This window comes from Coenobita brevimanus, chromosome 43 (genome assembly GCF_032717465.1).
Source record: "Coenobita brevimanus isolate Jiangsu-jjx chromosome 43, ASM3271746v2, whole genome shotgun sequence".
Taxonomy (NCBI): domain Eukaryota; kingdom Metazoa; phylum Arthropoda; class Malacostraca; order Decapoda; family Coenobitidae; genus Coenobita; species Coenobita brevimanus.
Window position 1 is genome coordinate 32171632 of NC_136996.1, and position 16420 is coordinate 32188051.

The following is a 16420-nucleotide window of genomic DNA, read 5'->3' on the forward strand; positions in this document are numbered from 1 at the left end:
GTCACGACATTTAAGGATATGGTAACCAGCCTCACTAACCTCTGAGTGGCATTACGTGAGCAATAATCCCCAATCACTTTCAGATGCAGACCATACAGGTTCCATTCTTCTGGTGCGCCTTAACTCACCAAACCACCATTTACTAGTAGCAGAAGTAGTAGTAGTAGTAGCAGCAGCAGTAGTAGTAGTAGGATGCAAGATAAATCACTGGGTATAAGGTGCTGCGAAGCCTGCAAACTGCCACCAAAAATACATCTCATAGGAGGCTTCGTAACATCTCTTCCTAATCTATTTATTTGACAATTTACGCCACATTTTAGCATTCTCTTGTATGCTATTTATATCGCTTTCATACCGACGTATTGTGCATTTATAACACGCAAGTGAATATTGGGCAAGAATATGTTGAATAGATCGCTTAGGAAGAGGTGTTACGAAGTTTGCAACATCACTTGGAATTCAGCCCTCGTTCTCCATGAAATAAAAGAATGAATAAATTAATAAATATATAAATAAAAACTTGATCATGAGAGGAGAAGCTTGCAGTATCACTTGGAATAAAGCCCTTGGTCTCCATGAAACAGTTAGATAGAGGGGTTGATATATATAAATGAATACATACAAAACTTGGTCATGAGAGGAGGATTATGGTCATCTGTTTTATATATCTCAGACGCTGTGTTTTAGATTTTCATTGTTTGTGTCTAACTTTGGTCTTGGTTTGGTTCTGTGTGTTTCCAGGCTGGTGCATTCCCCCTCTGTGGGCAGTAGATTCAAAGGCAGCCTACAAGTTCACCTGTAAAATCTATAGCTGCAGTTTTAACAGAGTTGTATAGGGTAATAACACAGGCAAGGGATGCGTTGATAGGAAAGCCACAGGTACTTCTATGGCCTAGTGAGTCGTGGGTTTTTCTGTCTGGCAGCAGGACAGGCCTTCCAGCAGCCCACCACCGACTCCTTCAGTCCAGTTACATATTTTTGCCTGAGTTCCAGTGGCGTGGCTGGGGGGAAGGGGGTTGGAGGAGCTCAGACCCATGGCCCCCACTGCCTTACCCTCATTTTAAATTTCTGATTATTCAATATATGGACAAGAGGCAGCATTGTGCTCCCCCATCCAATAAAAGGAGGAGGGGGGGAGGGCTTAGCCCAACCTTAGCCCCCATCCATCGAGACTGGCTGCTCCACTGCTCGTACCCTCTGCACAACGGCGCTGCCAAGGCTGCATAAAATCGTTTGCAGATAGAATGAATTAACTAAAACAAGATGGAGCATTCAGAAATTGCAACACCCGCGTCCCCATCTGGTCTCAGGACCGGATATCTGAAGTTGCATGTGACCTTGACCTGCAACAAGTAACCCTTAAAACTGAAATACTGTGTTCTTACCCTTAACTCTTGCACCAGCCTTGGTTCAGATTGGATCATGTGGCTGGAGTCAACATTGCCCACTGTCCCTGATAACTGACCATTCCCTGTGACCTTCACCTTCGACTGATCTTTCTCGGTGTTCAGTCTCTTTATCCTTACTTTAACTTGAACCTTTCGGCAACTTTTGCCACGTGACTTTTCCTTTGACATATATATATATATATATATATATATATATATATATATATATATATATATATATATATATATATATACCTGTATATATATATATATATATATATATATATATATATATATATATATATATATATATATATATATATATATATATATATATATATATATATATATATATATATATATATATATATATATATATATATATTTTAAGCCTCTTACGTGATCTTAACTTCAGCCACCAAGTCTGATCCTAAGTAGGTCAAAGCTCCTTTATTTGTTTATACACACACACACACACACACACACACACACACACACACACACACACATATATGTCGAACTCTGGCCTCCTCGCCCTGAAGACGTCATGGAGAGAGAGAGAGAGAGAGAGAGAGAGAGAGAGAGAGAGAGAGAGAGAGAGAATCTAGAACAGACTTCCGCTTGCTCTAAAAAATCTCACTTTCACCACAGTTAACTGACTGACTGACTGATGTGTTGACTAATTTTTTGACTAACTTTTGAGCTGAATAAACTCGTGCGGATATGGTAAAATAAGATTATATACAAATGACGCCATCGCCCTGGCACAAAAAAAAAAAAAAAAAAAAAAAACTACTATAACGACTGAAATACTTTTTTTTTTTCTGCTTCAAAAACATAATAGGGTGGTTGATGGTGATGGATGATGGTGATGCTAATGATGGTGATAGTGATTAGCGGTGTTGGTGGTGAAGATGACTTAAGGCCCTATCACACAGCACTTCATACGAGGTTTGCCGAGGATACGATGGTAAATCGGAACGGTACGGTGATATATTGATGAGGGCAGTGGTTGTGAGGGTGAGTGGCGCTGATGGTGATACCGGTGTTGATGAAAATCACTACAATGGTACCAATGATGATAGCAGTGATGATGGTAGTCATAATGGTAAGTGGTGTTGATGATGTACATGATTGGTGATGGTGTTGAAGGCGGCAGTGGTGTCCATCAGTGGCGTCACAAGGGGTCAGATTTTGGGGGGGCTGTAGCCCTGGTGTAGGTAGAAGGGGGGGGGGGCGAGCGAAGCGAGCCTATGCCGCTGGGGGGTACGGGGGGGAGCTGTAAGCCTCCCCTGAAAAATTTTCGGAAAGTGAGCAGTTTTAGGGGCATTTTTGAGGCCTCTAGATGAAGAAAAAGTAAAATAAGGTCTCACAGGCTAATAATATGAAACTTATAGGACACATGAATATTGATGGGCCTACAGTAATACCAGGTATCAGTAAGCCTTATGATATAATGTGTACAAGGTAATTGTATACAGCTTTTTTGCAGATAATAGTTTTTCTTCAATTGCTAGTATTATGTGGTATCATAACGGTTTCTTAGTCTTACCATATTAAATTTGATAATTCAAAAAAGCTCTTTATTTAATGTATACAGATATAATTGCCAAGATTTATCTTCCATTACCGGTACTGTGATAGGAAAACAAAGCCATTCACAAAAAAACAAAAATTATAAAATAGATCTCGTGCCGGTTCTTCAGCAGGTATATCAAGGTTATCACTTGTGCTGGGCGGTGGCTAAAAAAATTATGAGAAAATATAATTAGAGAGAGAGAGAGAGAGAGAGAGAGAGAGTTTTAGCCTACTTTCCCACTCTGTACGTTTAGGACAATATATTTGCAACAATGAGAAATAGCCTAGGCCTAGTCAATTTAAAAATAAATCAATAAAACAAAATCCTGGCCTAAGCTTCATAAAATGACTACTGAAATAGTTTGATATAGGGCTACTTACACATGTCTGAATGGGTTCAGCTTTGGGGTTATCTGGGGTTGCTTCTGGCACCTCATTCCCAATAACAGCCACTTTTTCTTGGCTTTCATCTGAGTCATCTTTGGAGGTGCGGGTGAGAAGAATTTCCTTATGTCACCCTGTCCCTGAGGATTTTTAAATGACCTTTTCATCACTTGAGTGGCTGCTGGCTGATATCCGCAAATGTATTAATGCAGAATAGCCTATAAAAGGGAAATGACATTCAGTTCTGACAGTCGTGTCGATTGAACCAAGTACTGCTGACTATACTGTAGAGTATAGGCTAGATCTCATATTTGTAAAAACAAAAATGAACACGTAAAGTGAGGTGGCTAGCAATATACCGGAACGTAGTAACGTCTATACAGCCACTGAAACCAATACATTCAAATAAAACCGAAAACAACACAGGATTTAGCCACAGTTCACAAACACTTCTCAATGTAAACAAACATTCCGAGTTCCGATACTCTTAACATTCGAATTTGTGAAAAATTGCCTAGATCAGATATTTTAGACTGCGTAATCCAATTTTAAAGCTTCGTAATTAATATATACCATATTATATATTGTAAATATATAATAAGTTTGATAAATGTAATACAATCCTGCTTTCTTTGTGCAATAAATATATTTCAAAGAAAACCAAGCTTGGAAAAAGTATGGAAAACTATATCTATTATGATTTGAGTCATAGGTTTACGTAAATTGTGAATAACTGATCACATTATATAGCTATAAATAATATTGTATTAAACTAATATGGATGCACGAATAAAAGTGGATTGGCGGTAGGGGGTTGGGGGAAAGCTAGGTGGGTCAATGCGGAGCTGCAAGCACACTATGTAAGCTGGTGATTTTTTATTATTATTATTTTGGGGGGCTGCAATTTTGGGGGGGCTGAGTCCTTGATTTGGGGGGGCTAAGCCCCCCCTAGCACCCCCCTGGTACTGGCGTCGATGGCAAGCGATGGTGATGGTAACAGAGATCATTCATTCATTATTCATCATCCAATCCTACATTGCCCCATGAGGAGAGTAGGAGCCCGGGGCTAGGCAGTTGGTCCTGACATTTAAGATGAGAGTGACCAGCCTCACTCATCCCTGAGTGGCATTACGTGAGCAGTAAACCCCAACTACCCCTTGGATATAAACCTTCACCTGCTTAATCCGATTGGAGGGCTGTATTTACTCACTAAACCACCAGCCGCCAAAATCTGGTTATATGGTTATCACCCAGCGTAGTAAATGGTTTGGTTTGTCACTCAGTGTAGGGTCACCCACAGGCAGAAGGAAGAGGAAAGAATGAAGGGAAGAAAGACAGAAGAGGGAGTGTAAAGTCACCCGTAGGCAGAAGGACGAGGAAAGAATGAAGGAAGGAAAGACAGAAGAGAATGGAAGGAAAGAAGGATGGAGGAGAGGAAAGGGCAGACACCCGAGAACAGCACTACATCGAGTGAATGGATGGTGAGCGCCCCCACCTACCACAGAGATAAGTGATGTTAATGCAGGTGAGGAGGATGACAGTTATGTGATGGTGATGCTGGGCAATGATGACTGTAGATGGGTTAAAAGACTCACCACCTCCTTTTTATGGTATAATTATGTACTCTGGATATCTTTACAGCATTAAATATCCCAATCAAGCAATCAATCAAGTAGTGTTTCCTACTACGTGCTTGATGCGCGAGACTATACAAGGCTTGACACTGAGAGGCAGGAGGTTGGTTCCATACTTGCCTAGCTTTGGCTTAGATTTATTTTTTCCATGAGTCATTTTTTTATGAGCAAAAATATTTCTGTAGGAACAGTCAAATGGCATTTTAATGTTTGTCTTCCTATCAAGACCATAAGTATCCCAACATTCATATCACTCTTATGAATGAAAACAATAAACACAAGTTACTCGTTCATAGATCCGAACAGAGCATTATTACCAGAGCAAGTTAACAAAAACACTTTATGTATTACTTGTACGTTATGTTATCTGAAACGCTAGAGATACGTAATGATGATTGAGGTAATAAAAAGTTGTATACCATTATTTGTCTGGCAGTTTATGGAGTGGTGAAATAAATGAGTTTGGAAACTGAGGGCGAATGAGTCTGGCATCAATTAGGAGGATAAACTTGCGATAACTACTGTGGGAAGTGGCGCAATCAGTTAGTACCTCTTGTTCTTGTGCATTTTTCACACGTGTGGTTGTAGCACTGGCTGAAAGGTATATTTAATGCAAACTATTTTATTCTTGAGCCTTTTTCCATTATTGCACTAGTGATTTGTTGAGCTCTGGCCGTGTAAAGTTTCTCGACTGATTGCATTATCTCCAGGCGACAATGCAGTGAAATGAGGAAAAAGATGCATTAATATTATTTAGAGGCTAGAGACTCACCATTCTTTGCTTAAATATTAGTATTTAGTAGCTTAACCACAGTTCCCTACGTCCCTGGTGGAGCAATAAAGAATTAACAAAGTAAAACAGGAAAATAGTGTAATTTATTAATCCACTGTAATGCTATGTTCCCCGTTTGAAAAAATTACTGTGACATACATAGCTTATCATTAGTAAGAGCCACTAATTTAATTTTATGAGAGTGTTGTGGGTGTATGACACTGGAAAATCACTTTAGTGGATCAAACTTCCATCCATCCATTAGTAAGAGCCACTAATTTAATTTTATGAGAGTGCTGTGGGTGTATGACACTGGAAAATCACTTTAGTGGATCAAACTTAAATTTACTAATATACTGTACTGTATAGCCTGATATGACCATTAGCATGTTTCATTTTCTGGCCCTTCATATTTTTTTCTTTCTGAGCCTGTTTTTAAAGTTATGTAATATTAGCAGTGTGACTACATTTACCAGTATCTGTAGGGTGCTTAGGTTAGCTCTGTATGGAAGGATGTCAAGAGTAATTCTGTAGAACATTAGCATTCTGTGTTAACTTGATAACACTGCAGTTATTTAACAGAAGCAAGTGCAAGTATTTTGAAGTGTGTTTTGTGTTTATTACAATATGCTTACATTTTACGCCCAGAGAGGCTACAGCAGATTTCAGGTGGTGATATCTGCATAAACAGTGAACCTGTTGATTAACCCATTCTTAACAAAGTACCCACAAGTCCATATTATAATTGCTGGGAACCTTATTTGACATTCTTGCTAATAAGGCCCCAGTTAATTGAACAAGATTTGCCAGTTACAGTTCCAGTGCTATCTACAAAGTTAATATGGTAGGGGCCACATTTCCTGCAGTCCACTGGATTCAAATCCATTTAAGCCCAGGGTAACAACAACAAAAATTTGCCAGTCCACCTCAGTTTAAAGTATTGTATCTGTGAAAAAGTTATAGTATTTTGGAACACAGTCCAGTGTTAGCACCCCTATTGGTGTCAGAGGAGATAGCAAATGATGTTTTTGATGGTTGTATTTATAAAGGCTCTAGCTTGCTTACATACTTTACATCACCCCTGGTCATCTAATAGTGTCTGCGCACAGCTTGATCTCTGACAGCCTCCCTATTCAGTCCCCTAACCCTGAGACCATATTTTATGACCTTGCTCCAGGTGTTTTGGATTTTTTGCTTTGGTAAGTGGTAGGTGGGGGCACTCACCATCCACTCACTCAATGTAGCGCTGCTCTTGGGAGCCTGTCCTTTCCTTTCCTCCTGCCTTCATTCTTTCCTTCCTGTTCTGTCATTCTTTACTTCATTCTTTCCTCATCCTTCTGCTTATGGGTGACTCTACTTTCCTGTAAACCAGGAACTATATAACAAAATTATGGCATTGGTGGTTTAGTGGGTAATTACTGCACTCCAATTGGATTGAACCGGTGAAGGTTTACATCCAAGGGATGGTTGGAGTGTACTGCTTACGTAATGCCACTCAGGGATAAGTGAGGCTGGTCACTCTCATCTTAAATGTCAGGACCAACTTGCCCAGCCCCAGCCTCCTACACTCCTCGTGGGGCAACATAGGATTGGATGATGGATGGATGGATGGCTCAGAAATGCCCAACAGTTTTTCTAGTGCATTTCTTAGTGGCAGCCTGGATGGTTTATGTCATGAAGGGGTCTGAGGCCCCAGTTAGTTACCCCATTTTGGTGTGGCCTTTGTTTTTGTCGGTTTTCATGTGTTTGGATCAATTTTTTAAAATCAGCCTTTTTGTTGAATGCTTTTCTTTCGCTGTGGGAGGGGGGGGCAAAAACAGCAAAATACCATAAGGCATGTCCAATAAAAATTACCATTAAAATCATTCAAATCAGATGGAAATCTTTCATTTAAAAAAAAAAAAAAAAAAAACTGGGATGAGATAATATAAAAAATTCCTTTTTGGATCTGCCTCCCGCAGCCCTACCCATGATGTTCACACCCCTCACCTTCTGCACCCAGTTGCCATCTTCCAAACCTTCAGTTTGCTCAAACCCCTCGGTGATGTCAACCCTAGACCAACTGCACTGCCGTAGATACAGGTGGACGATAGAGTGCACTTGCAAAAATGCTAACTTTGCAAGCTACACTTGCAGAAAACAGTATCAGCAAATTTGTTCATGTAGGTTTCCAACTTACATTCAGTCACATACAACTAACTGAATAATTATGTATAGAAATACAGTACAAAGTATATAATACATGTTACACCAGACTTAAAGTAATGAGGACTGTCTATCTCGAGTATAGATATAAACAGTTATGGTGGATCCAGAACAGAAACCAGATGAACATTAGAGCAACATCGATGAATTGCATGTAGTAGCATTCAGTTGCCATCAGTAAATATACCGTAATATGGCCCAGGTAGCTACCCAGCAGTGTAGCTACTTTTTTTTCTTGGTATAGCCACCTGTGGTGTAAACCCAACTTTGTAGCATCAACATATCTAAAACTGATACCAGTAGTGCACTCTTAGCGTTATACTGTGACCACTTTAACTTGGTCTAAAATTGCCATCTCTCCATCATGAATGCTGAGCTTTAACAAGAGACTAACTTTTGAAACGTCTTGTACTGTTGGGACTTGCGTATCTTCACTTTAGAGCAACTCGTTTGAATCATCTGATACTGTACTGTATTTTTTTTTCTTTGAATCATTAAGGACCCAAGATAAATCCATCCTTTATCGAGCTGTCCCAAATCTAACCTGATACAATCTAATCTAACCTAACCAGAATGACTTAGATGTGGATTGGTTTTGGGGTGGGATCAACCTTTTACAGTGTACTAGCCACTCACGCTCACCTTGTGTCTACAGGTTACACGATGGGGCCCAGGAATCCCAGTCCCGACCCTAAGAAGGATGAGGGAGTGGCTGGTCTCTCAGCCTCCCTCAGTCACCTCTCTTTCCACTCTTCCTCGGTGGATAGAAACATACCTGATCTGGAACTCTCCCTGGCACAAATTTCTCTGAACAATGAAGAGAAGGAAGAAAGAGGGGAGATCAAAGATGAGGAGAATAAAATCCATGAAGAGGGAGACAAGGAATATGAGGAGACAGGAAATGAAGAGCGAGAGAAGAAAAAAAAGGTGGAAGAAGATGAAGAAGAAAAGTCAGATGATGAAGTTCAGCCTAAAGATGAAAAACAGGCACAGGTGTGGTACCTATGTACTGTTTTTAGTAATTGTGCTATTATATCTGTAATTACACTTCTCACCAGAGGTAAGGATGGCCAGTTGGATGAATAGTGTTTCCCTAATGACATACAGTAGCTGCAGATGACAGAATTGTGAGTGAGTATCTGATAGATGGACTAGAAACAAACACTGGTGGTATGCTGTGTATTGGGAGATTGAGATGGTTTGGAGTTTAGGACATTAGAGAGAAGGGAAGATAAAAATGTATGAAGAGATTTAAGAGTGTGAGTGTAGAGGACAGAGAACCAAGAGGTAGACTTAAGGATGCTTGGTATGAGATTCTGCAAAATGACTTCAGGATTAAGGAATGAAGAGTTGCCATCAAGTGAACAAGGGTGATACGTGCAAGCTTGTAAAAAATCATTAGAAATTAATCATATGGAGAGAATGGAGGAGAGTTTTTTTTTTTTTTTTTTTTTTTTTGTACGACTCTGGGCATAGGCTTCACAGCCTGCTATCAAGGCCCAACAGTCCTCCTACATGCCACTTATGTACAGTACTTTCTCATTCTTTTTTCTCTGAATACAGTACTTAGGTGGGAAAAGAGGTGGTGGTGGTGATGATGGTGAGGATGATGATTTTAAGCATTGCTTGCTAATAAACATTCTTTTTTTTTTTTTTTTTTCCAGAATATAAGTGCAGAATGCAAGGAGATAGAGAAATATGAAGTTAAAGAAAGAGAAGAAAATAAGACAGAGGAAAAGGAAAAAGAACTATGTCCTACTGAAGTCAAACAAGAAGATGTAGTTGTTAAAGATAAAGATGATCATTATACAAAAATACAGGAGGAACTAGAGGAGGACAAAAACAAGAAGGTAGAAACCGTGAAGAAAATAATAGTTGAAGAGGCAAGTGAGGAAGAGGAGGAGGAGCAAGAAGAAGAACAAGAGGAGGAGGAGGAGGAAGAAGAAGAACAAGAGGAGGAGGAAGAAACCTCAGATGATGAAAACCCACCTGATGATGAGGAAGAGGAAGAGCAAAGAAAGAAGGTAAAGAGTATACCAAAGAAACTACCAAGGGAGAGAAAAACAGAATCATCATCAGAAGAGAGGAAACCGAGGGCACCGATGAAACTTACTTCACGAGGATTATCAGTAAGATTATTGTTTTGTGTCTTTCCTAACACTTTTAATCTAGTAATGTATATTGTTGGTTATTTATTGCTAAATCATAGTGGAGGTCAGTCTTGTTATACAATTGGTTTAAGTTCATGGAAAGCAGTTCAGACAACAACTGATCATGTATCAAGTGTAGGGATGCTAATAATTGTACAGGTGAAATTGGTAATTGTATATAGAGAAGAATGCGGTATCACAAGGGGTCATAATGATCGTCTAACTGAAAATAATGATCGTATTCCAAATAAGAGAGCCAGAATGTTAAGATCATATAAGAGAATGATGGCATAATGATTATGGTCAGTCATAAAATGAGAGTAACCTGTAGTTATGTTTAGCTTTATTCTTGCGGTTGTGGACCAGTGAAGGCTATATCTCGCCCCTCTGGCTCAGAAAATCTGTCCTGTGGTAAATAAAAGTCAAGAGATGGCAAGAATACCTCTACGGCAAAAATTAAGCTCCCAGATTGAAGATTATTTCAACACAGTCTTGACTGTACATCAGGGGAACTGGCTGATCAATTTTACAAATGGCATTGGAATTTTTGACAAGTACCTTTTCCCAATAGATTTATAATAAGGCTGGTATTTAACAGAGTACAGAACATAATTACCTCTGCTAGCAAAGTTGGGAGGAGGTTATGTGGTCACCCGTGTCTGTCTATCCACAAAATATCTCAAAATGTTACTGTTGAATTTTGATTAATTTTTTGGAGGGGTAGCCCATTGGCCAAGGAAAAGTTGTTTAGCTTTTGAGGTGGATCCTCATCCAAATACAGGTCCCCCCCCCCTCCCTTTTTTTTTTTTTTTTTAAATGTGAGGTAGGGCATTTTTGTAAGTTTTTAAAATGTCTATAAAACTAATGCCCTGAACTTCATGTAATGATGAAAAACTAGTACAGTTATGCTTTCTGTCATGGCATAGCATGAAAACTACAGTCTGATTTTTAAAATTTTGGTGAAAATGGCATTGGGGAAGGTATGTGCTCTCTGGGTGCCTTCAATTAAATCTTGTCTTGCACAGAATGTGGTTGAGATTGATTTTTAACTGGGAGTTTACTGTAATTCTCTACACTCTTTACACTCTTAATAGCAAAAATGAAGACATAAATGGTGAGTTTAATTACCAGGTGGAGCCAGGATTCCCAGGGCTTGAATGGTGAGTGAAAGGTAGTGTAGCTCATTCTGTTAGGCAAACTCTAGTTAGCATCTCTCTATCAATTTTTTTTTTTACCTCTACCTCTACGATGACAATGACAACGACTTTCCTCTTCACTTATTTACTATTCTCCCAATTGTTTTGCCTTCATAAATAATAAATATATTTGCTCCTTTCACAGCAAGAAGCAAGTGGGTATAACTACACAAGCCCTTATGATACCTATGATGACATATCCACTTCTGCTTTCTCAACTCCCTTCATGCACCAAAATGAGGTTGGTACAGTATATGTTTGTTTTGTAAGGTGAAAATATGTTTTTGTAATTTCTTTCATTTTTCATATACTTTTCTTATTAGTTCTTTGAGTACTGTAAGATGTGCTAAATACAGTTCTTACACTATTTCTGTACTCTCTTGATTTCTCCTCCGTTTCACCATAGCTGTTTATTTTCGTTTATATCTTTTTCACAGTTCTTAGTGTGTACTCTTGATTTCCCATTCTTTTCACAGTAGCTACTTGTTTTCATTATCATTGTTTTCACAGTACTCAATATAATCTGAGCATGTAGTCTTGATTTCTCACTTTTTCACAGAACTTATTTTTAATTGTGTATGACACTCTTTTGATTTCCCATATTTTTCACAGTGCAGTACTTATTTTTTGTGTAGTCTCTTCATTTCTCATTTTTTCCTCAGAAGACTGCTTTGAATTCACTGTTTTGTATTTTTGCAGGATTTCCTTCGGAGTATATTCAAATTTATGACTGAGATAACTTTTTTATTTTATTCTGGCTAAGGTTAGATGATATAATTACCCTGAGATAGGTCATTGGACCCTGAGGCTGAGGAAGCTTTCTGGCACCTCATCTGTATTGGTTCATTTTCCATATTACAGCTTATACTTTTTTTTCCCCCCATCCATCCATCCATCATCCAATCCTACATTGCCGCATGAGGAGAATTGGAGCCCGGGGCTAGGCAAGTTGGTCCTGACATTTAAGATGAGAGTGGCCAGCCTCACTCATCCCTGAGTGGCAATTACGCGAGCAATAACCCCAACCACCCCTTGGATATAAACCTACACTGGCTCAATTCGATAGGAGCACCGTCATTACTCACTAAACTACCAGGCGCCATAATTTGTTTATATGGTTACCACCCAGCATAGTAAATGGTTTCCTGGTGTACAGGAAACCATTTGGCTTGTCATTCAGTGTAGAGTCACCCACAGGCAGAAGGAAGAGGAAAGAATGAAGGAAAGATAGACAGAAGAGGGAGTGTAAAGTCACTCGTAGGCAGAAGGACATGGAAAGAATGAAGGAAAGGAAGACAGAAGAGGAAGGAAGTAATGGAGGGAGGAGAGGAAAGGGCAGACACCCGAGAGAAGCACTACATTGAGTGAGTGGATGGTGAGTGCCCTCACCTGATTATTTGTGGTAGGTGGGGGTGCTCACCATCCACTCACTCAATATAATGCTGCTTTGGGTGTCGCCCTTTCCTCTCTTCCTTCTTTCCTTCCTCGTCTGTCTTTCTTTCCTTCATTCTTTCTTCTTCCTTCTGCATACAGGTGACTTAACACTCCCTCTTCTGTCTTTCTTTCCTTCATTCTTTCCTCTTCTTTCTGCCTATGGGTGATCCTACACTGAGTGAAAAGTACACAGGGAAACCATTTACCGGTACTACGCTGGGTGGCAACCATATAACCAAATTATGGTGCTTGGTGGTTTAGTGAGTAATTAAGGCACTTTAGTTGGATTGAGCTGGTGCAGGTTTATATCCAAGGTGTGGTTGGGGTTTCTTGCTCACGCACTGCCACTTAGGGATGAGTGAAGCTGGTCACTGTCATTTTAAATGTCAGGACCAACTTGCCTAGCCCCGGGCTCCAACGCTCCTAATGGATTGGATCATGGATGGATGGATGGATAAGGATGATGTAAATAATGTACAGCCATGAGCAAAAGTTCACAGACACCTACCTCCTGACTGTGGTAATGAAGGTTGTCACAATCCTGCAGTATACGATTGCAATAAGAAGCACACAGCAAAAGAATATGAGAAAGATGGATATTCTGTTGTTTGGGTAGTAAGAAATATGAAGGCAGGATGCAGTGCTGTCAGAGAATTGTTGACAAACTTGCTCATAGGTTTCTGTCTCTCTATTGTGAGACACCTTAAACCCATAAGGGATGGCCACAAACAAATCGTCTCCATGTCACCTGGTCCCTCTCCATTTGACTGCCCTGCTTCCAGCTCACACCCCTCTCTCTCATATACCTCTCTATTCTGTCTCTGCATTTCATCTTTGGCCTTCCCCTTCCTCTCTCCCCATCCACCTCACTCACATATTCTCTCCTTGTTAGTTTCTCACTCTCCATCCTCTCCACATGGCCAGAGCATCTCAGTTTATTTTTCCTAATGCTTTCTATCACATTCACATCCACACCACAGTGCTCTTCATTTCCTCATTTGTCAATCTGTCTCTCCATATAACTCCACATGCTCCTCTCATAGCTTTACAAGAATACATTAGCTTAGCTGTTAGATACAAAAATTATGTTAGTAAGAAAGAGATGCCAGAGAACCTCCTTGGTTGGTGAGAATATGAACCTGAGAGTATTAAATGAATCTTGTTTCTGTTTTCCCTGTCAGTTTTTGGGTATTGGACAGCCTGCTCAGACTACGAACTACATAGACATGTCCCCACATCATCCTGCAGCTGGTGATCAGTACATGGTGAGTAGAGTCCTTGTCTTGTATCCCCAGGCTCATTGGAACATGAACCCAGTGGACCCCAGGCTGAAGTTATCTATCTCCTGTATTCCACCATCCTCTTGGGGGATAGGGATGGAGGTGAAGGATGTTTGTATAACCGGGAAGCAGAGCTGTGTGGTTATATCTGTGCCACCACATGAAGGCATCCTTGTCTAGCTCAGATCCTTACTTTTGGTGTGTGGAAAAGGTATGGATGGACCTCAGCCTTTCCTTTCTTCTTCCTTCCTCTTCTGTCTTTCTTTCCTTCTTACTTTTCTCTTCCTTCTTTCTGTGGGTGACTCTACACTGAGTGAGAAGCCAAATGGTTTCCTGCACACCAGGAAACCATTTACTACACTGGGTAGCAACCATATACTGTAACCAGATTATGGCACCTGGTGGTTTAGTGGGTAATTAAGGTGCTCCAATGGGATTGAATGTGTAGATTTACATCCAAGGGGTGGTTAGGGTTTATTGCTCATGTAATGCCACTCAGGTATGAGTGAAGCTGGTCACTCTCATCTTATATGTCAGGACCAACTTGCCTAGCCTCAGGCTTTTATTCTCCTCATGAGGCAACACAGAATTAGATGATGATGATGATTACTGGTACCTCACTGTAGAGGGTAGCCTGTATATAACTCTCTTCTTCCACACTGCTGGGTGATTTCTCGTGTGTCGCAGGGATGTCTCGGTCATTGTTATCAGCGTATATCCTGCATCATATTTTTATTTTCTACTTCACTGCCACACCCACACCCACTCCAGCATACTTAGCCATCCCCACAACACACAAGATACTGCTAGATGAGTTTCTGGTGGAATGCTGTTTACAGATCATTCTGTATGGTGACAACCAGGTACAGTAACTCTGTGCTTGGTGTTAGGGCAAATAATTTTTTGTAACCCAGGGAGCCATTTACTGTACTTCATTGGGTGATAGCATACAGTATCACTAAGTGAACACCATGTGGTGTAGTGGGGTAAGGTGCTTCAGCTGGTTGTGGCTTGTAATCTGGGTTTATTGAAGACATAATGCTATTAAAGCTGAGTAACTACTGTATATTCATTTTACTGTAACTTGTCCCAGATTTATGTCCTTTTGCAATATATTTTGCATGATTTAATCGCAGGAAATGACAGTACGGCAGCACTGTATACTTTCCATAGCACTTTGTGACTGAAATTCATTTTACAACTCAGCATTGAAGATATCAACTTGACAGTTTTAGGCAAGATTAAAGTAAAATGATTATAGTTAATGTTGCCTTAATGTCTAAACTGATTATCTTGGTATTTGTCCTGTAGGTCCTGATGAAGCACTAAAGAATTGGATGATAAATAAATTTGTCAGACAAGTATTTATGCTTTCAAACAGTAAGTGTTCCGTAAGCTTTCATTACACTTGGCAGCAACAATTTGGCCTCATTTGAAGGTGTTTCATCATTAGGTTCATGATGAATTAACGCATTCTTATAATTGCATGTAATTCATTGTAAAAATGCTTCAGAGTCAGAAATCAACTTTCTCTCTCTCTCCTTTCATTAAAGTCTCATTAAAGTTGTATTTTACCTGCACTAATTCCAAACTTTATGTGCAGACTGGCTGAATAATTATATGATGCTTTTTCATTCATGGATTAAGCAATGTTATCTCTCTAATTTGTTGAGATATTAATGTAAGTTTTTGCCTTGTCAGTATGGAGGCAGCCCACAGCATGGCCAGACACCCAGTTATTGCGGCTTGTCGCCTCAGCATGTTGGTAACGCAGTGCAGTATCTGGTGAGTCATATCAAAACAATACACAACCTATCAATCTGTCTACAAAATAGCCCAGCTTGTGTCATCCAACCCACATGTACTTAACAAACACTCCAGATGCTTTCTACACCTGTTTGAATATTGGGTAGGGGCAAATCACTTCTCCAGAGTCAAGTGGTATTCCTCAGCCCTACAAAGCAGTTGCCCTTGAGGAGCCTGTAAAACACTACTAAAACATGTATATTTTACTTGCCCTACCATGTCATGTGTGTTCAAGTTGGCTGCTGCATTACATGTGTATACTGTATATTCACTGTTGTGTGAAGTTAACATTGCTTTGTGGTGAACCATTCGTGTAGTAGAATAAGGAGTAAACTGATATTCTTAAAAGAAGATTGATAAGAATTGAGAAGTGCAGTATAGTGCTAGAAGCAGTAATTAAATGTGTCTAAGGGGTGACAACCCATTTTATTTTCAGCTTTGCCAATTTTTAACCTCAGTGGAGTTCGTTAGTTCAGATATCCTCACATGATGACTATCTGCATCCTAATCCAGTTTTCCAACTACTTCATGGTACTGTGTTTAGAGTTTTGTACAGTGAATTGTTACTTCCTATTAGGTTTATATTCAGGTTA

The 16420-nt window shown here is 39.8% G+C and overlaps 1 protein-coding gene across 1 annotated transcript in view; it reads left to right on the forward strand.

Annotated features, from left to right (window-relative positions):
- The first annotated feature begins 2387 nt into the window (after window positions 1–2387).
- LOC145397876 (uncharacterized) overlaps window positions 2388–16420 on the forward strand; it is a 37516-nt gene continuing 23483 nt past the window's right edge. Inside the window, exons 1-6 of the mRNA XM_080270910.1 lie at window positions 2388–2496; window positions 8617–8954; window positions 9626–10090; window positions 11453–11548; window positions 13923–14006; window positions 15723–15806. Coding sequence (XP_080127036.1) covers window positions 2388–2496; window positions 8617–8954; window positions 9626–10090; window positions 11453–11548; window positions 13923–14006; window positions 15723–15806 — 1176 coding nt within the window. The remainder of the gene's footprint in view (window positions 2497–8616; window positions 8955–9625; window positions 10091–11452; window positions 11549–13922; window positions 14007–15722; window positions 15807–16420) is intronic.